This window comes from Mus pahari, chromosome 14, assembly GCF_900095145.1.
Source record: "Mus pahari chromosome 14, PAHARI_EIJ_v1.1, whole genome shotgun sequence".
Taxonomy (NCBI): Eukaryota; Metazoa; Chordata; class Mammalia; order Rodentia; family Muridae; genus Mus; species Mus pahari.
Window position 1 is genome coordinate 34,069,326 of NC_034603.1, and position 26,139 is coordinate 34,095,464.

At 43.6% G+C, this 26,139-nt stretch overlaps 1 protein-coding gene across 1 annotated transcript in view; it reads right to left on the bottom strand.

Annotated features, from left to right (window-relative positions):
• Nucleotides 1–21,013, bottom strand: part of Dnah9 (dynein axonemal heavy chain 9) — a 322,533-nt gene extending 301,520 nt beyond the window's left edge. The window contains exons 1-4 of the mRNA XM_021213724.1: nucleotides 20,519–21,013; nucleotides 12,259–12,455; nucleotides 9,135–9,293; nucleotides 7,734–7,864 (exon numbers count right to left, since the gene is read on the bottom strand). Of these exons, the coding sequence (XP_021069383.1) occupies nucleotides 7,734–7,864; nucleotides 9,135–9,293; nucleotides 12,259–12,455; nucleotides 20,519–20,929 (898 nt within the window). The 5' untranslated portion in view covers nucleotides 20,930–21,013. The remainder of the gene's footprint in view (nucleotides 1–7,733; nucleotides 7,865–9,134; nucleotides 9,294–12,258; nucleotides 12,456–20,518) is intronic.
• Nucleotides 21,014–26,139: the final 5,126 nt, after the last annotated feature.

The window sequence follows — 26,139 nt, forward strand, 5'->3', positions numbered from 1 at the left end:
ACCAATTTCCCTTATGAATATTGATGCAAAAATACTCAATAAAATTCTCACTAACCAAATCCAAGAACACAGGGATGCAGGGATGGTTTAATATATGGAAATCCATCAGCGTAATCACTATATAAACAAACTCAAAGACAATAACCACATGATCATCTCATTAGATGCTGAGAAAGCATTTGACAAAATCTAACACCCATTCATGCTAAAAGTCTTGGAAAGATCAGGAATTCAAGGCCCCTACCTAAACATGATAAAAGCAATCTACAGTAANCCAGTAGCCAACATCAAAGTAAATGGAGAGACTCTGACAACATCCTTGTATCAGGTCTTCTTCCTGTCTTTCCCAGCCTGTCTTAGTTACAGTTTTTCTTGTGGTGATGAAACACCATGTCCAAAGCAATGTGGAGAGGAAAGGGTTTATCCAACTTATGCTTCCATATCGCTGTTCATATTTAGAGGAAGTCAGGACGGGAACTCAAGCATGGCAGGAGCTGATTCAGAAGCCATGGAGGAGCGCTGCTTACTGGCGTGTTCCACATTCCTTGCTCTTTCTGCTTTCTTATGAAACTCAGAACCACCAGTCCAAGGATGGCCCCACCCACAATGGGCCCAGGCTTGCCTACGGTCCAATCTTATAGAGGCAATTTCTCAATTAAGGCTCCTTTATCTCTGATGACTAGGTTGTGTCAAGTTACCATAAAACTAGCTAGCACACAGCCTCAGTCTGCAGCTCCACTTTAGCCGATCCTCTACCTCGCTTGATGCTTGCTAATGACTCTGATGCTATCACAAAGATGACGCATAGGCAGCTGATGGGACAAGTGTAAAAACCAGAAGAGCGTGCCTTCAAACACTGACCAGGCACCTCTCAATTCTATGACTCAGGACACATTTAATATCAGCCTCAAAAGTAGGCTGCTCTAGAAGGTAATTTCACGAGTCCTCACAGGAACAGAAGCCAGTTGGAAATGGCCTCTTCCTGGAGAGCAACATAGTGCCGGGGCTGTACCCTTTAGTTAATAAACAGCGGCATCTCCTGTGAGAGTTCAATAGAAGCTTTTGTGAGTGAGTGTTTATGAAAGAGAAGTCACAGGGGACGGAGGAGTGGTGCGGCCTGAGGATGGTAAGATGCTGCTGGTTTTCAAAGCCAGAGCTGTTCTGCCACCACTCTTGAACACAATTCTGAGGGAGAAGCCTTCAGCAGTCATCCTGTGGCAACTGACAGGGAAATGTGGGAACGCAGGTAGCACTGACATGTGCATAGCAACCCAGAGGAAATGGAAGCTAGACTGAAGGGAATAGCTCAGATGATTTCCCAGGGCAGGTGGTGTCTATGAGATCAGGTAGACTTAGGCTATAGTATATGGATGAGGCTGCATGTCTAATTCTTCTGAACCTCTGGTTCAATTGCCGTGAGGCCCAAGGGACAGAAGATATATGAGTACGGACGCGTGTACTTTCTATCTCAAGTGGTATGAGTCAGTCAAATGACATGGCACTTGGGCAAGAGCAGTAATTCTGTGTGGGAGGTGACAGTGAGTATTAGAACCATTGAGTTGGGCAGAGGACCTTAATATCCAACAGCCATTCTAAAGACCATGGGCCCTGGCTTCGCATGTGTTGTTGAGAGCCGAGGTTGAGACATACACATAGGGCAGAAGAGGCTGAGGCATAAGCACAGGCGCCTTCTCTTTGTCAACCTGTATGGAGGGCCTTTAAAACTCACTTTCTTTACACAACTGGACACCTGGACATCCACTTGATTGTTTTAACACTGTAACATTTAGGAAAGTACGGGTTGCTCCCTAGCTCAAGCAAGGAATGATCGCCTTGACTAGAACAACAAAAATACAAAAACAAAAACCAAAAGACAATGATAGATAGAGCTAGGTTTAGGCCTTGCTTCATTGTTATTGTTTGTTTTAAATATATCTTTTCCTCAATTTCTGAAGGATAGTGGTTGCTAGCTCCACTTGGATTCCCAAAGACAACAATTCTCAGTATGAATTCCTGCCCATTGAATAGGACTTTCGTTCAGTTACGCAGCTACCAGTTACCCCCCAAACAGAAGTACCGTTATCACACCATTGGGGATATCTTCCTGGGCCAGTCATTGCTGTGATCAGTAGGCTTTTCAGGTGGATTATTACCAATCGTTCTTCTCCCTTGGCAGCTTGCATAGCACCTAAAGGTAGCACTAATCCTAAGGGTTGGTCCTAGCTAGATTCTTCCAAACCCTCTGTCCAAACTGTGTCCTGCCTTCAACAATAGGGTCTTACCTTCAAGTTTTAGGAGGCAAGCAAAGGTAATGGTAAGTCTATGTTCTATGGGGAGTTTCTTGAACCAAACCAACAACTCAGAGATTTCTCATGCCTATTAGATAGTTATAGCTCCTGTGGGGAGAATTATCACCCTATGTGGTATAATTCGTGTGTGTGTGTGTGTGTGTGTGTGTGTGTGTGTGTAATCATAATCGTAAAATAATGTTATCTGTGGCTTTTGAAGCATTTAAGATTATTTCTCTCTTCTTTCCCCCTCTGGATTACCCTTTCTTTGCTTCTGCACTTGCATTGGGTCATACACTCACATCTAAAGACTCAGTAGGAGCTACAATAAGAGAGAACACACTGAGTTTGTCGTTTGGGTCCAGGTCAACTCATTCAGTGTATTTTTCAGCCTCACCCATTACCTGCAAACTTTACAATTTACTTTCTTTAAAGATGAATAGGATCCCAGAGTGTATATGTATCACATTTTCACCAGCTGAAGGACATTTAGGTTCCTTCCATTTGCTTAGTACTCTGAATAGAGCAGCAGTGAACATGGTCCTTAACTGTGGAGTAGGATGTCAGGTCTTTTTCATGTATGACAGAGATGGTTTTGCTAAGCCACACGGTCTATTTTTTAAGGTCTTTGTTTGTTTGTTTGTTTGTTTTTTAAAGATTTATTTTATTTATTATATGTAAGTACACTGTAGCTGTCTTCAGACACTCCAGAAGAGGGAGTCAGATCTCATTAAGGGTGGTTGTGAGCCACCATGTGGTTGCTGGGATTTGAACTCTGCACCTTTGGAAGAGCAGTCAGGTGCTCTTACCCGCTGAGCCATCTCACCAGCCCCCCTGTTTGTTTGTTTTTGAGACAGGGTTTTTCTGTGTAATAGCCCTGGCTGTCCTGGACTCTGTAGACCAGGCTGGCCTCAAACTCATAGAGATCCACCAGCCTCTGCCTCTTGTGTGCCGCCATTTTTAGTGTGCAGCTATTTTCAGCTTTTTAAAAGAGTTCTCCCCACCGATCACTGAAGTGGCTTCAACCGTTTGCAGCAGGGTTCTCCCCCACCACCACCCCCCCCCAGTGCCTTCTACATTTGCTGTTTTGTTCTTTGCACTCTGACTGGAGTGAAGTGGAATTTCAAAGCAGTTTTACTTTGCATTTCCCTAATGGTTGAGGATGCTGAACACTTTTAAAAATACTTCTTTTGAGAAGTCTCTGTTCACTTATTTTTCTAGATTCTTTGTTCTCTTTAGTTCTTAGCATATTCTGGAAATTCATTCTCCCGTGGACGTCCAGTTGATGAAGATTCACCCCCATCCTGTGGGCTTTCTCGTTACTTAATTGCTTCATTTTTATTTGCTTATTTGTGTTTATTTTCTGTACAGAAGCTTTTCAGTGTGATGAGGTCCTATTCCTTAACCGGTCACTTTAATTCCTGAGTGAATGGAGTCCCACTCAGAAAGTCCTTTCCCACGCCTACATGCTGGAGGGTAGGTATTGCTTATGTCTTCTTCTGGCTGCTTCAGTGTTTCAGGATTCACCCTGAGGCCTCTGATCCATTTGCAGTTGATGCTTGTGTAGAGTAATAGATACGGGCCTCCTTTCATCCTACTGCGGACATCTGGCTTTCACAGCAACATTTGTTAACAATGCCTTCTTTCCTCCAGTGTGTATTTGGGGCACCTTTGTCAATATGATGGCTATAGTCATGAGTCCTCACGCTTGTGTTTTCTGATTTGTTCTGTTGTGTATTCATGTGTGTGTGTGCGCCACAGGCACAGGTACAAGCAAGAGCTGGAAATCAAATGTATTGCTGTATTAATCTCTACCTTTCCCCCCTCGAGACAAGGTATCTTACAAGATCAAAAGTTTTCCTTTCAACTAGGATGGCTGACCAGATCCCGTTGGGCTCTACATTCTCTGCCCTGCAATGCTGAGTTAACAGGCACTCATATCTACAGCCAACATTTATGTGGGTGCCAGGGTTTGAACTCGGGTCCTCAGGCTTACAGAGAAAGTGATTGTCCTGAGCCATCGTTCCACCTGTGTATTCTAGATTTTGTATAATTTTATGGTGCTGTACTGTATTTATTTATTTAAACCTTGTCAGGCATGTGCAGTATTTTGCTGGTAAACCCTTAATAACAAATTATAAGGGAGATGCTTTTATGTATCCATTTGCTAATTTCTGATATAAATATTCACAATACGTGAACTATGTCTGGTTTTAAGCTAATGGCTTATCTGAGTACTCCTCTGGAAGTAGGGCCGGGAAATGAAGAGAGATGTACAGAAGAGTGGGTCAGCCCTCTGTGGCTCCAGTGCAGCCCAGGGCTTTGCCTTCTTCCCAGGCCCTCTACCTTCAAACATCTCTGGCTGGAGCTATGACTTCATTGTATTCCCCTCCTTCCCCCAAAGTCAGGTGTTGAAAATTAATGGTCAATGGGAAGAGGAGCTGATTAGGCAATGAGGGGTCCTCCCTTGTGGCTAGGATTAAAGGCTTCTTGTACCATTCTGCTAGCTTGCCTTCCACTTCCATATGTGAAGACAGAGCATTTCTCCCTGCAATGGGAAGCACAACCAAGTGCCATCCTGCAGGAGGAGAGCAACCCCTACCAGACAACTGAGCCCCTTAGTTAAGTCTTGATCTTCTCAGTCTCCAAAGCAATGATAACTAAATGACCCAGTCTGTGGAGGCTCTTAGGGCAGTATAGGTACACCAAGACAATTGGAAACCAGGTTGTTCCGTGCCAACCGTTCCCGCTAATGACCAGCAAGAGAACTCTACCTAGCTAGTTTCGCCCCTGAGGGGACAGTCAATTCTGCTTGCTGTTTTCCTAGCATCTTCAACTTCTAATCAATTCACTGACCAATCATATTTGTTCCCACACTTCATCCTTAGTTCTCGGACCTGTGCTCACACCCAGATCCTCCACTTCCTCCATTGCTCTTTAGTCTGAACAAGTCAATGAACTGGCCAACCGTGGCTAATAAGAATGACGAAGCCACTGCATCTACTCAGGATAAAGAAAGCCAGATGTTCTGAAATTAGCTTAGACATGATAAAAACCAGTCAATAGCCTTTAACAACTCTTTAGTTGTGTAGGCTCTGCCAGACTCTTGACCAAGATGCTCCCTAACACCTCTAACCTAATTTTCTTTTTCTCCCATCACGGGAATTGAATCACACACTGAAAGGACTTCCGCTGCTGCTGTGCTGTAGGTTTGATACTACCATAGTGCTGTTTGTTCTTCAAATATCATTCCCAGCATACAGTCGACTAGAAAGGAAGATTTTGTTTGTTTGTTTGTTTAAAGCTGGCCTACAGAAACAAATCTTTTCCAATCACAAATGCATGTGAGCAATGAGTTTCCTAATGTACTAGTGTGAGGGATGCATGTGAGCATGGGGTAACTAGTTCAGAGCACACCGTTCCGTCATGCTCTTTTAGCTGAGCTCTAAACATCAGGCATCCGTACGTTGTATGTGTCATATATGTGCTATACACGCTGAAGCACTGCTTTCCCCAGTGAAAACACCCACATACAATAGGTAAAAGTGTAATGACCCCTTGAGGCCCATAGGGGGATCTGTTTCAGGTCCCCCTGCCAATACCCAGAGCCATAAATGCTCAATCCCCTTATATCAAAGGGTGTGCTATTTGTGTATAATGTAGACACACAATGATGTATATTTGCAATGTTGTGGGGTTTTTTTTTTTTGAGACAAGCATCTCATTGGTCTCAAATTTGAGATCTCCCAGCCTCAGCCTTGTAGGCACTGGGATTTACAGGTATACACCACTATAACTGGCCTTCCTGCATTCTTGAAATCTGCTCATACTAACTAGTAGACTATAAATCCTACAGAGAAAGCTGTGCACTGTGGTATTTAGAAAATAACAACAGTAAATAAATCTATGTTGTTAGCATAGAACAAAATGAAAAGCATGGTCAATTGAGTCCACGAAGACCAGCCTACAGATGTAGAGGGCTGATTGTATATAAAATGAAAACTTATTTCAACACCAAGTAGAAAAAAATGGTATAATTTGTGGAAACAGGGCATTTTAAAGATCATTTTATAAAATACTTGACCAGTCATTTCTCAAATTCACAATGGTATACCATAACAAGTTCTGGTGATACCTGTGTATGTCAACGGAAGTTCAAATTAGGAGCATACATAATATCCCTGGCACACAGTACCTCTGGAGAAAGAGGGAATTGAAGCTTCAACAAACATCTTGTTCACAGCAGCCGTATCTGCTGCCTCAGGAGCCACTGTAATGGCATGTGGCACCAGGTAGACTCTATGGACTCGGGACTCAACGGCAGCTCTTTCTGTTGTATTGATCTCTTTAAAACCCCAGCATTGAAGCTCGGTGTGTTTACTCATGCCTATAATTCCAACATGTAGGAGTCTGTAGCAGGAGACTGGAGTTCAAGGTCAGCCTAGGCTACATACTAACCTCAAGGCCCACCTTAGGTTACTAGAAAGATGCTATCTTAACAACAACAACAACAACAACAACAATACACACAAAGAAAGGAAGAGAGAAAAAGATATACTGTTACTGATTTTTTTATTCCCAAGGGCGGAAGGACAAAGTAAGATGACAGTGTGGCCAGTTAGTGAGCTTTGGATATAGGACACTGCCCTTGTTAACAGAACAAGTAGACCTTGATTAGGTTTATATTTTGAATCTGCATGGAGCAGAGTATTTAAAGAAAGTTATGGGAGAAGAGAGTACTTGAAATTCACTGTTTGGATTAAGTTTAATTCATATGAAATTGAAAATACCTTTAAAAGCACATTTGGCCTTTAGTACTAAGAAAAAGGAGGGGTTTAGTAGAAAAATTGGAAGTGCAAAGTGGGGAGCAAACACACCGGAAAGGGAAGAGGAAACCATGGGAAAATGCATCTATGTCTTGTCATAGCCCTTTTCAGCTATGCAATTTTGACAAAAGCTAATCTTGTCTGGCACTCAGAGGGGACAGGAAATTGCAGTCCCATCTGAGCAGAAAAGCCAGAATGGTGCTAGAAACAGACAGGAGATTTTTCAAGGTGCCCAGGGCAGTGCAGATGGACCTGACCTCCAGAGGTGAGATGTCACCTCTGTCACTGCATGTATTCATAGCTTGGGGCAGCTGATAACATTCTCCCATCTAGATTATTTAACAAGCTCCAAGAGAAGCAAGGAAGCAGGCGCACCGGAGCCAGAGTTCCAAGCACGGAGAGGATACACAGTTTATCTAAGGCCACACACAGGGCAGCTGACCTACAAACCCAGCTGCTTCCAGATTTGCTATTCCTGCCACCATGCTGTCTCATACCAGATAAGAAGGTAGCAAGAAGGTGAAGTTGCTGACATGACAAAGAGAGAAGTAGACATGGTGCTAACGGCAACTTTGAGTCAAATAGATTTGTGGAGACACTTGCCCTTGCCGGTCCTCACCTGCTTCAACGTCTCGGAACATGGCTTTGAAGGCTGGCAAGTAGCTGCTCTGAAGTTTGTCCAGGAGTTCAGCCATGCCCCTTACCTTGATTGTCATTAGTTGATTATAAATGTGTTCCAGGTCCTCACACCTGCAATGCCCAGGAAGGGGATGCAAGTGAGCAGAGGGAAATGCTGTCACATTGGGATGTCCCACCCTTCTGCGGGCAGAGAAGATCCCTGCCGCAGGTGCCTGCACAGAGACTGAGCTCCATCCCCAAGAACTGAACTCAGACATCTGTTTCAGAACAGTGAGGACAAAGCGGGAGTCAGAAACAAAGGCTCAAAGCTCCAGGAACACTGCTGTGACCAGACCAGCTGGTGACCCAAAAGCTTGGCAGCTGGAGGTCATTAGTTCTTACAGCAAGGTTGGGGCAGGGAAACAGAATCATTGTTGAAATGGGACATCTAGAGAAGGGCTTCAGCATAGGTCAGAAAATGGTCAGAAACCGGGTGACCATGGGCTTCTCAGCATGGCAGTGCACAGAGGGCTGGAGCCCTACAGGGCAGCTGGTCCTACGGATATGACACAGACACTGTGTTCTATGTAGGGTCAGGGACATATGCTTCCAACATCTGCCTGTCTCCTCCAGAAAAGACTTACCAGCACAACGATAAATAGGAGTGAAGGCATGGAGGGTAGAAAGAGAAGTAGTCAGAAGTAAGAGTTAGGTAATTCTCATCACCTTTGGGGGGACAACACAGTGGATGGAAATGATGAGCTGACACCCAGGACAGGCAGGTCTGTGGCCAGTGTCCAAAATCCCTTCTCCTCCCACCCCGAGCCTAGATCCTTACAGAAGTATATACATCTAACCTTGGATGTCCATGAAAAGGGGAACGGAAATTAGAATAAATGTACTCAAAGTCTGGGATGGAGAGATAGCTCAGTGTTTAGGAGTACTGACTATTCTTTCAGAGGATCCAGGCTTGGCTTCCAGCACACACACAGTGATCCACAACTATTTTTAACTCCAGTTTCAGGGGACTGGAAAACTGTGATGCACATATATACATGCAGGTACAAACATTCATTCACAGAAAAAAAATCTTAAAAATCTCACAAAGGAGCAAAAACAATGTCTTCAGTCTCTATTCAATTACATACACATTGTTTAAAGATTCCCGATGATCTGACAGTATCCCAGAAAGGAAGGGTGGCTACTGAGCTTCAGGGAAAGAATGTGTCCCCAGTTCACAGATACTGTACTGAGCCAAAGACACCCAGTTGTCAGCCCTAGGGAGGATGAGAAACAACCGGAGGTGGGACCAGAGTCAGTGGTGGCTCCCCAAGGCCAGCCCTGGCTTTCTCTTCTGTAACCAGTTCTCTCTCAGAGTCTGGGCACGTGCCTCCCTGCCTACCTGCTCTTCCAGAACTCCAGCTCCAACTTGGGGGTGGGATTTTCCCCTTGTACGAGTGCCTGAGAAGACTCTCTCTTGAGTACCACCTGGACTTGGTGGCTCCATTTGATCACTGCAGACTCCACGGCATAGACAGTTGACTTGTCTATGGAATCTGAGCTGCAAAAGACAAGAGAAATAGCCCAGTGTGTGTGTGAAAAGAATTTAAGCCTGTATTTACCTGTCCTCTGCGGCTATAAACAAAATTCCCTAGGCTGGGAAACCTACAAAAAATGTTCATTTAGCTCCTGCTTTGGAAGGTCAGAAGTCCATGACAAGGTGCAGGATGCACCGTGGATGGCACTGTGGTAGTAATGAACACATGGAGAGTCACAGAGCAATGAGGAAAGCCAAAAAGAAGTCAGGGGCTAGATTTACCCTTTTATAACAGGTTCATCTGGAGGGAACTGAGGTCCTCCAGGATTTACATTAGTCCTCTCTGAGGGAGTGCTCTCAATGATCTAACTGCCCTGCACTAAGCTCCAAGTCTTAAGGATCCCACCACCTCCCCACGAAGCAACACTGAAAAAAAAATGCCAATGCACAAAACCTTGGGGGAACAAACTTAAGCTAGTTCAAGAAATGTTCCTGGGCATTCTCTAAAAAAGAACCTTCAGTCTTTTTTAAACAGGTGGAAAATTCCACTTAACCTACAAATCTTTTTGTTTGTTTGTTTTTTCAAGTGTGTCCGCGTGTTTGTGTGGCTGTGTATGTATGTATATGTTCACATGGAAGTGTATATGTTGGTGCCTTGCCTGTGCACATGAATATGGAGGCCAGAGGTTGCTATCTAGTGTCTTTGGCATCTTTCTGCCTTCTGTTTTGGTACAGGGACTCTCATTGAGCTTGGAGTTCATTGGATTGGCTAGGCTGGCTGGCCAAGGAGCTCCAGGGATCCACTTGTCTCCAACTCACTTATCCCCTAGTGGACACAATTTCATGCTCAATGTTTTGTGGGTGCTAGAGTTCTAAACTCAGGTCACCTTGATTTTACACCAGACATTTTACCAACAGAGGCCTCTCTGGGGCCTTTAACCTTTGAATTCTACCCCCTTTCCCTATAATAGATTCTTTTAAAGCACACTAACAAACTGTTTAGATCCTTTTCTGAGTAAACATGCTTACTCTCATGTATATTCAACATTATCCATATAGTCATGTGTCCACTGATATTCTGAAGACTAATTTAAGAACTTTAAATGGCATAAAATCTTGTCAATTAATGGAACACTGAGAAGCCACCCAAATGTCTTTCCCTGCTTTGAATCTCACCAGAGGACAAGCTCTCTGCATAGCACAGAAGCTGATTCATTGGACAACTAGCTCTTCCAGGAGACAGTTTGACACATCTACCTCCCCAGGACTTACCACAATGATTCCATTCTGTCTTCAGATTTCCAATAAAGAACGGAATTTCCAAGTATTCCCCTTCAAACATACAGAAACACACACAAACACACACACACACACACACACACACACACACTTACACACACTAACATACACATACTCCATGTACACAAACATGCATACACACACACACACTCCATATACATACCCAGATACCATAATAATAGCAACTGTATTTTCATTTTAAATAAATTAAAATAAAATGTGGACTGGCTCCTTTTTAGGGTCTTAACAGGAAACTGTATGTACCAGGCAACAGGGACACAGGAATGGAGAAAGGAAATGTATGGATATATAGATGTTATTTTTACACTGGGAACTACCTCGACTTAATGTGAAATTCATATTTGCTCAGAAATGATACAGCACATGTGATTATGAAAGACATTAAAAGAAAATGCTTTCCTCCCCCAAATGATGCAGCCTGTGTGGAAATTATCTAAGATGAACATACCAAGACAGACTCAACAAAGATTGTATATATGAGCTGAATGTTATTAAGGTATGGTATAGAAGAGCTGGGGAAAAGGGAAAGATTAATTGTATTTATTTTGAAAATTAGACGTTTTTATTAAGCTACAGTAAGTTTTCCAGTTAACTAGGATGCTACTTCAAATTCTATACAGATATATAATTATTTCCCACATAAAACTCCTGAGAAGTATGTTGCAATTGCACGCTTTACTTATTCTTCAGGTACATCAGGGCTCCCGGATCAACACAATGACAGCCCGAAGGCACTTATGCAGGAAGATGACCTATTGCCACAAATGCATAGAAATGCTGGGTAAAGATATGAGACAAATATTTACATACATAGCCTGGACTGGAAGGGAAAAAACCCTCCCAGGTACAAAGACAAAGAAAACTCAAAGCTGGAAGAGTTGAAGGGAACTAAATGGAAAACATAATGTTGCGATGCAGAGGATCCGGTGAGTTGGCACAGAAATGTTACCCTGCCCCGATGAGTTGGCACAGGAATGTTACCCTGCCCTGGGAGAGGCTGAGGGAAGAGAACCTTGTGTCTGAGGCCGGCTTGTGTTATGTAGAAAACCCCAGGAATGGCTTAGGACAGAGAATGAGAGCCAGTCTCAAATAAATAGGCAAAACCAACATAAACAACGGAGGCTGCAGTTTTAATGTCCACTTAATGTCCACTCAAGGGCAGAGGGCATTGACTCCCCAGTAGAGCCAGATTTGTCTGGACTTGAGGTTAAACAAACAAACAAACAAACAAACAAACAAAAAATCTCCAGGGTGTGAAACGTCTGCAGTTGCTGGTGATGGTGGCTAGAATGGCACTAAGAGCCTGCAAGCTAGAACTGTGGCATTACACACTAGGGAATGCAGGTAAGAGCTTTATAGCCACTAGACTGGCTATCAGTTGGATATCACCCACATCTCGGGAACACCGAAAATGCCATGGTTAATCTGAGCCCTGAAATGATTTGGGTAAAAACCCTGCCACATTGCTAAGAGAACCTTAGGAGACCACAAGCAGTAAGACTGGGCAAGGCGGGTAATCAGTGTGAATACACAGTCCAAGGACGTTGGCAGAGGGCTTGTGTGTGGACTGAGATATGCAAAGTCAGGAACAGGAAAAGCCCCGGGGAAGATGGTACAAACGGACCAGTTTCTGTGCCATGGCCAAAGCCCATGGGCTGGCGATACTTACACTGGCTCACTGTGGCCATCCACAAAATCCACTTTTTCTGAGCCAACTGGAAGAGGCAGCAAGGTTCTCCCCTTCATGTGCTCAAAGATTACTAGGAGGTCAGACTGCAGGGTGTGGGCATGATGTCTGATGTCTTGACATACCGTGTGAGGCCATTCTAGATGATTCTTTTCATTGGCCAGGACAGGAATAATGACCTGAAAGAGAGAGAGAGTGAGTGAGCGAGAGAGAGAGAGAGAGAGAGAGAGAGAGAGAGAGAGAGAGAGAGAGGATTGCAAATTCAAACCATCCTGTGCTATATAGTGAAACTTTGTCTCAATAGGAAGAAGAAAAGAACTCAAATGGAATTACCTTGCATGGGTAGATAATCCTGCTTCCAGAAGTCATGGGTTATTTAACCCCCAAATTCTAGTACACGGGATACTTCCCTATGATCTACTGGGGAAAGAACCTCCAAAGGCTCTCAAAAAAAAGCAGCCTGCTTTGGACTGCTCACTAGAACTAGGCAGTAAGATTCTATTGCTGAAGACAACACACACACTGGATACAGGACATAGGGAACTCAAACGAAGATTTAACTAGATAGTATTGGAACGTACTAGGCAAACTGTTGGGGAAGAAAAGTTATCAATAATTTAACCCAGATGTAGACACTGTGTATCATAATACTGACTTGCTAGACAAAATACATCCACTGATGGAACAGTGACATGACTGTTGTGGGTATAACCAACTGCTTCTTTACTGAAGTTGAGGCCCCCTCCATAGGGGGGAATACATTGGTGGCATTGTAAACCTGGTGAAATGCCCATGGTTGTGGAGGTTGTTGGCCCTATGGGAGAATCTACTAGTAGTGTTCTGATAAATGGGCATATTATTAAGTTGCCTTGTATAGTGGGGTCTGAAGGAGGGTGTCTCCCATAGGCTCATGCTTGAGCTCTTGGACTCCTACTGGTGGAACTGTTTGAGAAGGATTGGGAGGTGTGGCCTTGGAGGAGGAGGTGTGTCAGTTGAGGTGAGCCCTCAGGTTTCAAAGACTTGTGCCATTCCCAGTGTTCTATTTCTTCTACCTTCTTGCAGATGATGTAAGCTCTTGGCTGCTGCTCCAGTGCCATGCCTACCTGCTGCTGTACTCTCCACCAGGATGGTCACAGACTACCCATCTGGGACTGTAGGCCCCCATAAGCTCTTACATCTCTCTTGCCTTGTTCATGGCATCTCTTCACTAGAGTAGAGAAGTAACTAAGACACCTTCTAAACACCTGCAGGCTGGTAGAGCGATTGGCCTGAGTCAGAAAAGCCTGTTAGCAATGGACAGTGGTTAAATAAGAAAATCATAACCTGTCACAGTACTCAGAATAAGAGACTGCTGAATACTCAGGTCTATATGGAACATCTCTATCACTCAAAGTGAGGCCTGGGGGATACTATAGATGAGGGGAAAGCAGGACTGTGAGCATCATAGGATGAGGCAGAGAGCTATAAAATGCTGTCTTCTGGGTGTGGTATGGTTCTGGCAATCATGAACACACAGGAGCTATGACCACTTGAACACGATATGCACATAGACACACACACAGACACACAGACATACAGATACACACACACACACACACACACACACACGGGGGGGGGGCTACTGGTTAGGAAGAAGTGGTCAGCAGGTGTAAAAGAAGAACAAGAGAAGGTAATGGAACATATGCTAATAACAGGTTGTATAAATTTAGAACTATCCATAATGAAAAACTAAAGAAAACTGGAAAAACAAAGAAAGACTGAGAAAGAAAATATAACTAGAGGAGGAGGAAAGGGAGGAAGGAGAGGGGGAGGGGAGAGTGGTGAGGAAGCATTTTCAGAGCCCCATATACATCATTCTTCAGGTTGCTGTACTGCAAGGCCTAAGACCTTACATGTTGCCTTGACCTCTGGGGAAGTCACGAAAGCCCCCAACAGCCTTCCTCCCATTTTCATCTCATCTCCCCCTTGGAAGATGTCCCACACACCAACAGTCCACACTAAGAGAAATCAGGCACAGTGACAGCTTAGCCTTTACTGGAAGGCTTCAATTCCCTGCTAACCCCAGGGATTATTCACACAAGTCAATCATATACTCACACATGAACCAGGGCCACCATTTTGATACTATAAAGTACACCTCCCACAGTCCCCTATTCACTCTGTTCCCAAAGTCAGCTCCATGTGGTCCTGTGTGGCAGACTGACCTGCTCCTCTCACTGCGAAACATGACAAACGCTGTCCATGTCATCTGCTGTGTTGGTAGTCAGATGTTGCTCTCTCCACCACTCCTCCCTCACCAATCCACCCATCGTCATCAGGGTGAATATGTGTGGACCAAAATCATCACAAAAGACAAGTAAAGACTTTCTTCTCTTCAGAACTTTAGCCATTGTTTTTCTATACCTCAACGTTGAGCTTTAGTAGGTTGCTATGTATTGTAATGCTAAGTACTGGCCTCTAACATCTGGTTGTCCCCAGAGACAAGGAGACCCTCACCATACACCAAGAGATGCTATGTAACCTCGCTCTTAAATTTAAAACTACTGATTGAATAAAGATGCCTGCAGCCTGTAGCTGGGCGGAAGACAGTTAGGCAGAGCTTCAGTTCCTGGGCTTGGAGTCTGAGGCAGAGACCATGAGGGGAGGAGAGAAGAAGAAAGAGGAAGATGCAGTGGGGTAGGTGGGTTGTAAGAACATGGCCATGAGGGCCAGCCAGTTGGAGTAGGAGCAGCCCAAGTTATATCTTGAGTTTATTGACAGGAACTTAGACAAAATAGTATAGAGGGTTGATATCTGCCCAGTTCTAGTGCTTGAAGGTTTATAATAAATATGAAGTTTCTGTGTCTTTTGTTTGGAAACTATCTGATCTAAGGTGGGGTAGAAACCCCACTACTATATACCACAACACCCACTACTATATACCACAATACCACAAGTCCCTACAGAGTTCCGCTGAACCCTCCCACAACCTTTTTTTCTGTTAGTATACACTTGCCAGTCTCTAAGTAATGCACCAAGATGCCAGACCCTAGGGAAGAATGTGAGTACTTAAGGATCGACTGAGATTCAGCCTCTGCCTTTGAGATTCTAGGAGAATCCTTTTCTCGTCCAGCCTTCTATCCCGATTCCACATAAATGTGACTGAACTTAGTGTGTGATCCTTTTTTGTAGGTTTTTTTTTTTGAGTTCTCTATTTAATGATTATCTCTGCTCACTACCTATTTCCAGAAAGACCGGGCCAGAACTATCTATGCTGCAGTCACTGGGACTTATCCATCAGCTCTGAATACATATTTTCCCTATGACTTCCCGGACAGACACACCCCTGTCTGTCTGGTGTTTCCATGCATTATATTAGTTGTACTGTAATAGAAAGTATCTCCTTGTAAGCTGTGCTTTGCAAGCTGCTAGTGAGAGAGCTTTGTTTTAAACTGCCCTGAAACTTCAAAAGCAGCTAGATTCAGGAGCTCAAATGGACACTAGGACCTTTTTCCCTTGTAAATTCTCTCTTCTCTAAAATATTTTGTTCTAATACTCCCTCTGAATCTAAGATGAGTATATCTTATACTCCAAAGATTATACCTTACACACCCTTTAAAGCTCCAGACAGGCGTGAAAGCGATGCTTCCTCTTCCATGAAAAGTTGGGACAAGGGCTGGGCCTCACCCCCATTGTCTCAGATGAATTTGGCATCCATCTTTCAGTGTGGAAAGGGGCCCTAAAGAAAAACTGTGTTGGGTGGCCTTAACCAGCCCATTTTCACACTAAGAAGGGAATCCTGATAATGCCCCCTCCAAACATAACTCCCTTATTTCACCCTGAACTAGCACAGTGGGCCAGAGAAGATGCTATGATCATAGCATTTCCTCTTACCAGTGCCCTCTTCCCTGTTCATGCACACACACTCATGATTAGGAGGGCTGAGGGTAAAATATAAATAAGGCCCAGGCAGAAAGCAGTGTGGTTTACAGCAGGTTTACATGAGGTGCATCCATCTACACACAGAGCAGAAGACCACTTTCTGGCTTAAGTGGTGTGCAGCAATGGAGGAGATCAGGGGAGGGGGTCAGAAGCTAAGTAAGTTACTAAGAAGGAAGGAGAACCCAGGCCAAGAGGCCAGCTTTTATAGGGATGTGGGATCAGCTCTGGTGTTCAGGACAGAAGTAGATGGGAGGTCTTAAGGATTCCTGGTACAGGCTTTGAGAAAAGCCTTTGTGAGTAAGGGACCCGAGGAATTTAAAAGTATTTCACTTATGATTGAAATAGAGAAACATTTACATAGTACAAGTATCATGAATCATCTACCCACCCTTGTACCTCAGTCATTCAGTTCCCCAAATATAGATTAGTTTCCCCCGCTTCCCCCTGCTCTCTTCCTCCTCTATTTTTCCCTTCACACTTTTCTCTGAACAGAATCTTTTATGTAGCTCAGGATATTCTGGGACTCACTCTATAGTCCTGGTTGCTCCCAAACTCATAATAATCCTCTTGTCTCACTCAGTCTTTCATGTACTTAGATTTCAAGTACTGAGCAGCAATCTCCAGGGTTCCATTCTCTTTAAATTTGTTGGTTTTCTTTTTTTTTTATTTTATGTGTATGATTACATTGCCTGCATATGTCTGTGCATCATGTGTATGTAATGCCCAGAGGCCAGAAGATGGTGGTGGATCCCTTGGAACTAAGGTTACAGATGACTGTGAGCAGTCATGTGGGTGCCGAGAATCAAACCCAGGTCCTCTTGAAGAACAGTCAGCGCTCTTAACCCCCTGAGCTATCTCTCCAGTTCCTCATTTCTCTTTCTAACACAAATGATTACATATTATTTACAAATTCTTCACTTAAAAAACCATATTACCACATTATTTACAATAGAAAATAACTAGAATAAACATTTGCCTTAGTTTGCTTTCCATTGCTGTAATAAATAACATGAGCCAAAGCAACTTGGGGAAGGGAACGGTTTATTTTACCTTATACTTCCTAATCACTGTCCTTTACTGAGACCTTCAATAACTTAAGGAATAACCTGGGGTCAGAAAGTAAAGCAAAGACTAGGGAGATGTTCTGCTTCCTGGCTTGTTCTTTATGGTGTGCTCAGCCTTTCTTAATATAATCCAGGACCACTTGCCCAGGGGTGGCATCACCCACAGTGAACTGGACCCTCCCACATCAACCAGCAATCAAGAAAATACCCCATAGATATGACCACAGGCCAATATGATGGAGATAAGTGGGAAAATGTGTTATACAGTATAATATATTTGGCTTTAACAAACAAACAAAAGATCTGTTGTATGCGACAACAGGAAGAACCATGAGGGCATTGGCTAAGTGAAATGACCCAGTGGATCCTCACTGGGTAAGTGAAATGACCCAGTGGATCCTCATTGGGTAAGTGAAATGACCCATTGGATCCTCACTGGCTAAGTGAAATGACCCAGTGTATCCTCATTGGCTATGTGAAATGACTCAGTGGATCCTTATTGGCTAAGTGAAATGACTTAGTGGAATGTTAATGATAATGATGGTGCTGCCTCTTAAGCTGGGCAAGGAACAAAGGCACTGTTGTGACACAGGAACATTGGAAAGACAATGGATTGAGGTCCCAGTCATGTGCAGAGAGTGATGTTAGGATATGGGGTGTGAGGATGTGGGGGTTTAGGAAGTTGGAAAAGCAGAAGCACTGGTCAGAGAGATGGGGGCACACCTATCACAAAGTGGTGGGGACAGGAGAAGAAAGACTCAAAGAACCTAGAGGCCATGTGACTGGAGGACCTTTTGATTGTTGAAATAACTAAATGTTAAGTCAGGAAAAACACTGAAACTCACAGCTGCTAGGTGACTCCATTCACATAGGTACATGTAGACTAAAAGAGTCACATTCAGGAGGACAATTTGGTGAATGCTGTTTGGGGAGTGTGAGGACAGGGACATGGGTGTTTTTGGTGAGTGTACTTTCAATCATGTTGGGTAAGGAAGGCCTGGAGATGTGTCGTTCTTGGTGTTTGTGCCCTGACAACATTGTACTGCGTGGTTAGGAACTCTTAGGTGGAAGGATTTTATGTTTTTGCTTTTTTTAAAAAATAAAAATAATACTTTAAAGAGTATTCTCTATCAGTATTTCACTATTTAAATGCCACTTCATTCATTCATTTACTCCTTAACTGTATTCTTTTGTCTTCAATCTAAATTACAAAAATAAATAAACAAACAAATAAATAAATAACCATGGATTTTGTGCTACATACCTGTGCTCTCATCTCTTGGGAGGTGGAGGTGGGAGGATTAGGAGTTAAAGGTCATCCTTACTACATAGCAAGTCAGACACTGGCCTGGGCTACAGGAGACTCTGTCTCAAAATAAATAAATCAAAAAGAAAGAAACCAAGAAAAAAGAAAATGAAAAGAAAGAAAATCTGTTAAACTGTCTATTTTTATGTATATATGTATGTATATATGTATGTGCATATATGCCACACGTGTGTAGGTTTCCATGGGACACAGAAGGTGTCAGATCTCCTAGAGCTGGAGTTTGAGGCTGCTGTGAGCCTCCTGACCTTGGGTATTGTGAACCAAACTCTGCTCCCCTGGAACTGTGCTTTTTATATGCTGGAAGTCATCTTTCCAGCTCCTAAAGTTACTGTTGATTTCTGGGCTGGATTTCCTTACTGAGTTGTGCTCAACCCTCTGCATAGACTAGTTTGTGTCTATCTCTAAGCCTTTAAAAAATCATTTTATTCTATCTTTTTAAGGCTACATATCTGTGTGTGCCTATATAAGTGTATACGTACGTATGACTTCAGATAGCCATAGAGTTTAGAAGAGGGCATCAAATCCCCCAGAGCTGGAGTTACAGGGGGCTGTGAGCTTCCTGATATGGGTCTTTTGCAAGAGCATTATGTATCCTTAACTGCCTCTCCCTGATCAGAAGCCAATGTAGCACTAAGATTACGGCAGCATCTGAGACTACATGGATCTGTCTTTTCTCTGAAGCCAAGGACACTTTCCTATCATCCTTTACCAGGGGACATGACCTACAGATAGACTTCTGTACAGATGGTATTCAAGTATAACACAGTGATAAGACTATTCAATTTAAAGCCATTAAAGCACTTAATGCTTGCCTAGCTTCCCTAGACTCTGAGTGCTTGCCCATCCATCATCATATTCCTCCTTGGAATTCCCCCTTTCACAGCAACTAGGGAGCTAACATTAGATGTAGCAACGAAGAGTCATGTCCTGGCTTTACTACTAGGGCCAAAGTTTTAGGGAAATGTTTACCCTCACTGTCTTCAGTTTCAAATACTTTGAATGCATGACCTGATGCATGTGTTTGGGAATCATCTCATAGATGGGAACTTATTTTCTATTTCTGTGCCGTTTCCAGGGCACTAAGCACACAAAACATCACACAGCTAGTATTTGCACACACTCCTTCCACAATTGGCTAGACCTAGAGAGGGCCAGCCTCTAGAAGCACATGTGCTCAACTAGCAGGAAAGCTTTCTTCCTTTGGGAAGGTCCAAGGGGTTCAAGAATCTCATCTAACTACCCTTGCGAAAATCCTCTGAGCTCTGAAGGCCCAGAGGCTCCACTCGTGTCCCTTTTCCCATAGATGGGACAGATTCTTCCCAATGCCAGCTGGCCATTTCCGAAAGGATACTCAACTGCCATCCCAAGGCAGGTCCATAAATGTTTGCATGGTAAATGAAGGACATAAAAATCAAAACCAAACCGCCTCCTTCTAAACTTCTTTGCAAAGGTAGATAGTGTTTAAAGCAGTTCAGCTCCTTCCCACCCAGCAGACCAACCTTAACTCAAAATTCACCACTTTCTTGTCCTCGGCCCTTGCTTGATGACTTACAAAGCTGCCAGGACTCAGACATTCTTCACACTCTTGCTTCCTCTTGAACCAACCCCCTGACCCAAAGCTGGTTCTTATTGTGGCCTGGCTTTCACCCAGACTTGTCCCCAGCTGGCACCCAGCAGACCACCAACCAGGGTCTTGGTTTACTGGCAGCTCCGCCCTTCCACTCCCTCCCAGACTGTGCTCCAATCTTAGCCCTTTTTCTTTCAGACTCCACCACAGACTCCGCCTGTGACCCCGCCCACGTACCGTCCCTCTGCAGCGGCGCCCCACCTCTTTGGTTTTGACCCCGCCCCTCATGCACACGCCCCTCTCTCCCCTTCCCTCCCCTAGACTTCAGCCTCTGCTAGCAAGGGGCCATCCACCCACCCTCACCTCTGAGAGCAGCGGGGCCAGGTGCTCCAGTGGCACCGCGGGTAGGTCCCCGCAGAGCACCGTGCCGCGGAGGCTGTGATTTCCCGGAGGCTCGGACCTAGTGCGCAAGAAAAAAAGCCCCTTGGCGCGAGCTCGGCTGGGCTCTGGTCCTGCGTCTAGACCGGGTGTCACCACCAGGCCCCCGGGCCCGGACTGAACCACCAACAGCGGCCGCGGATCCGAGGCAGCGTTGTGATCCAGGAAGGCCTGCAGCAGCCGCCCTGCCTCGGCTGTGCCTGCGCAGCGCTCCCAGGTGCCCGCGGCCGGACGCAGACTCCGAGCCACAAAAGTCCCCAGGAGTCGCAGCCTCGGGTCTCCAGGCTCCTCGTCCCCAGACTCAGCCTGCGCTGCCTGCTCCTCAGCGCCGGGCATCGCGTGTTGCCAGCTGCAGCGTCTGTTTCCCTAGCGACGGGGATGCCAGGCCCTCCCGCCTCTGCTCTCCTTATATTGGGCACTGGACTCTAGCTCCGCCCCACTAAGTTAATAAGGTAGGCAGGGGCTGAGAAGGGGCGGGGTCGCGTCGTTGTTGCTGGGAAACTGGTGGAGGCTCTCACATCTAAGCTGATCTGGTAGACTAGATGTGCTCTGAAGACAAAGGCTTGCGTGGGATTCTTTTGTCTAAGGCGAGATTAAAGTCTTCAGACGCCTCCATACACAAACTGAATAGTTCTCTTATTTTGTCCTAAATATATAATTTAAAAAGTTAATCCCAATGCCAAACATAATACCATGAATGTAAGAAAGTTGAATGAAATACATATTTTTCCTCAAGATAACAACTCAAAGACTTTCGGAGAATGCTGCTGGATAGAACTTTTTTTTTCCTTCAAATTATGGGCTTCCAGCGACACTCGACCTGTTGGTGACACGGGACTTAATTGTTTCATTTAAATTTGCAATTAAATAGGTATGCGTGTCTAGCAATCACTTCGAGTGTCTCCTCTTCAGACATTTATAATAAATTATTGTAAAAAATAATCTCCAGTACCTTGATCTGCCTGCACCTTCATTTGCCAAAAGGGCAGCTGTGCTGGGCAATGGGATTCCATGCGAGTGACCTGAGCTCAATTCTTCTTCTTCTTCTTTTCTTCTTTATTTTTCATTTTTTATTAGATATTTTCTTCCTTTACATTTCAAATGCTATCCTGCAAGTTCCCTATACCCTACCCCCGCCCTGCTCACCTACCCACCCACTCCCACTTCTTGGCCTTGGCCTTCCCCTGTACTGGGGCATATAAAGTTTGCAAGAACAAGGGGCCTCTCTTCTCAGTGATGGCCAACTAGGCCATCTTCTGCTACATATGCAGTTAGAGACACGAGCTTTGGGGGTACTGGTTAGTTCATATCGTTGTTCCACCTATAGGGTTGCAGACCCCTTCAGCTTCTTGGGTACTTTCTCTAGCTCCTCCATTGGGGGCCCTGTGTTCCAAGGTCAATTCTTAAATGTACTGAAGTGCTTGTAAATATGCAGCATGCTCCCCTTCTGACCTGGAAAATTATCACTCCTCATAGATTTGATCCTTCTCCATGATCAGAATCAACCACTTGGGTCTTTGTATGCATGTGTGAACCAAGGTGACCGTGTGTGTAACAAGGAAATGGACACTCAGCAAGAGGCCTTCGCGTCTGCAAGAATTTCCTGTCTGCCCCTCCACTCTGATTGTATTACCTCCCAGGGAGTGCGGGATTTCTTAGTAAAGTGAATACTTTCAACAGGCTTCAAGGAATATTAGCAGAATGGCACTTATCAAAGGCAGCTTGGCTTAACAAGACCCCCCGCCCTGCCCTGCCCAGGACAACACCAGTGCCTGGAAGCTGAAATGATTGATTGCTCAATAACTGGGACCCTAGGGTTCTGTGATAGAAACGTTTGCATTAGAAAATGGATCTTTGTGTCTATAAAGAGTGTTTTATCATTGCTGCATTCAACAACAAGTGGAGTAATTAAGAAGAAAGGGGCAAAATGAATCTGATAATTGATATTTCTGAAAAGACATTGGAGGAAAATAGAAAAGTTGAATGATTCTTACATAATTCCTTCCTTCCTTCCCTCCTTCCTCCCTTGTTTGCCTCTTACACACTCCCACCTTTCCTCTCTTCTTCCCTTCTTCCTATAAGGAGTGGTCACACTATTTGGGTGGCAGATCTCCATTGTGTTAATCTGCTTATGTCTCATAGAGAGAGTGAACTCATTTACTTCCTATTTGCTCTTCAAATAAAATGTGTGCCCCACTCACCCTGGTATTGTTTCCCCTTTTCCTTGTTTGTTCTCATACCCCAACATATATAAAAACTGGGTGAATGATGGGATGGGGGGATGTGTCAGTGGATAGAGAAACTTACTTTGCAAGCACAAGGGCCTGAGTTCAACCTCCTTAGTGCCTGTACTAAAAGCTTTGCATAGCTGTGCACACCTTGGTGGTCAGGAACAGGTGGATCCTAAGAGCTCACTGGCTAGTTAGCCAACAGTGAACTTGTGATCCACTGGAGAAATTGGGCAGAGAGCCATAGATTCCATACATCATGCTTTGACTGGCATGGGGCATATCTGCACATATAAGCATGTATGTGCACACATGTGCATGTACACAGTGAGAATGGATGAGTTCCTGAAGATACCTGCCTAAAGCAAACACCTGCCCATTTTAGATGTTGATTTGCTTTCAATTCCTTGATACGTTTTTATTTTTTTTAAATTGATTTTTAAATAATATTCAATAGGCATAATGAGAAACTATCCCCAAACCTAGCACTTTAAAATACTGGTAAATACTTAACATAGACATTTTGCAGTGGATGAGGATTCTGAGAATAGCTTGTCTTAATGGTTGTGGATTAGGATCTTTAGTGATGTTGAAGATAAAATAGCTACCATTAGGATCTCCATCAATCATCTAAAGGCTTGAGCAGGCTGGGGGTGTTATGTGCAAGATGGCACACTCGCTCCAAACTGGCAGGTCAAGGTTGAATGCTGGCAGGAGGCCTTTTTTCTTTATCCATGGCCTCTTTACTTTTAATTGTTGGGGTGTGTGTGTGTGTGTGTGTGTGTGTGTGTGTGTGTGTGTGTTCCTAGGTACATACATACAACCTGCTCAGTCTGAACATGACTTGCCTGCATATATATTTTAGGGCTGACCATTTGGTTTTGGATAACCAGTTGCTTTGCTTCCCTGGGGAAGACAGTTTCTCCTGCTCTCAACAAGCACTTGCCTGTAATTCTTTGTCTAGGGTTGAAGTCTTTTGAGCTTTCTTCATTGGCATGTGTATTGGTGATGCCCTTGTTCAGGTATGGGTTTTATTTTTACCATTCTTCTTTAACTTTACACAAGTTTACTCCCATATATATGTATAGTTTTATATATATATATACATATATATATAGTTTTATATATATTGTGTTATATATATTCATATATATATAGTTTTTATATATTGTGTTATATTCATATATATATATATATATATATATATGTTATATATAGTGTACAATAAAAATAAATAAATATGTCTAGAACAGTTGTGTGTGCCTATGATCCCAGCATGTGGAAGACTAAGATAGAGTAACCACAGCCAAGGACAAAACTAACCTGACATTCATAGTAAGGTTATGTCTCAAATAAATATAAATAAATAAGCACATCAAGCCTAGGATGTGTGCTTGTAACCTCAACACTTAAAGATAGAGGCCAGAGGACCAGTAAGTCATTATCCTTAGCTACATAGAGAGTTTCAGCCACATTGTGCTATGTGAGACTCTATATCAAAAAGTGGGAAAGTTCACTCTGTTCCATGGAAATGCTCATTGTTTTATTTGTAAAGTTATAATCAAATATCCTAGACCTTAAACCTCACAACCAAGTGTGTTACTAGTGGGGTCTTTATTATCCAGTCTTGTAGGCTTTGTCTCTTGATGTGCTTATTGACTTTGTTCAGCTCAGTTGATGCATGGATGAGGAAGCAGTTCATCCTTTGGCTTTATAACACTCTTCTTTTTTCTCCTTCCCATATAACCACTTCTTGTTAGTCTCCTTGACTCCCTCCCCTCCCCTGTTTCTGTCCCTTTAACATCAGTATTGGGGTCATTTGCTCAATGCCCTCTCTCTTCTCACTTTCCAACATCTCCTTTCATGAACTTGTTCATCCAAAACAACAATTCTTCCCTTTATTAATACACACACACACACACACACACACACACACACACACACACACACACACACACTTATATACAACCCATACTTGGATAAGTGGTTGTACATTGGATCAATACATCTTATCCCCTCAAACTTAAGCAGAATAAAAAGGAAATTTTAACTGGATATATGCAGAGAAAACGAGCCCTTTACATCAGAGATCTGGTTTAAGTCTATCTAAACCATCAACAAAGGACTATAATCTCTTTTCTGAAACACACACATGCACACACACATGCACACACACACACACACACACACACACACAAATAATATATTAAACCATATTTAAGTTCAAAGTATATAACTCAAATCCTTTGAATTTTTTGACTTATTTTTATCTTATTTGTCTGTACAACTATACCATGAGTTCCATAAGCTACCTCATAATATTATTTATTAAAGTTGCTTAGGTGAAAATAAGTGTGGTGGTTTGAATGAGAATGGCCCCCATAGGTTCATGTGTTTGAATGCTTGGTCCTCAGTTGGTGGAACTGTTTGGGAAAGATTAGGAAGCATGGCCTTGTCGTAGTAAAGTGTGGTCTTATTGGAGGAAGGGTGGGGAAGGGTGGGGTTTGAAGTTTCCAAAGCTCATGCCAGGCCCAGTCTCTCTCTCTCTCTCTCTCTCTCTCTCTCTCTCTCCCTGTGTTATTAGCATGTAAGCTCTGAAATCCAAGACTGCCTTCCTGCTGCCATGCTTATTGCCATGAAGATAATGGACTAGCCTCTCAAACTTTAAGCAAGTCGCTCCCAATTAAATGTTTTCTTTTGTAAGAGTTACCATGGTCATGGTGTTTCTTCACAACAGTAGAATAGTAACTAAGAAGAAGTTGATACCAGGGACTGGTATTGATGTAATAGGACTGACCATATTGTTTGGAGGAATATGGAAGACTTTTGGATTGGAAGTTAGGGAACAGTAGAATGTTGTAAACAGGGCTTAAAAAGCCATTCTAGTAGGAACATAAAAATATTAGTGTTGAAATGCAATGTGGATTGTGGAGACTCAACTCAGAGGTTTCAGTGGGGAAGAACATTAGCAACTGGCCTAGAGACAATTTTTATGACATTTTGGTAAAGAATGTGGCTGCTTTCTGTCCTTGTCCTAAAAATTTGCCTGAAGCTAAATTGAAGAGTTTTGGATTAATGACATTGGAAAAGGAAAATTCAAGACAACCTAGTATTGCTGTGTCCCATGGTCATTAGTAATCACTCTTATGTAGACCTACAATGACAAAGAGCAAGTAGGACTAAAAGAAACACAAAATGTACAGCTTAAGGAGGAAAGAAGAATCAGGAAGTGTGCCGGGCGTGGTGGCGCACGCCTTTAATCCCAGCACTCGGGAGGCAGAGGCAGGCAGATTTCTGAGTTCAAGGCCAGCCTGGTCT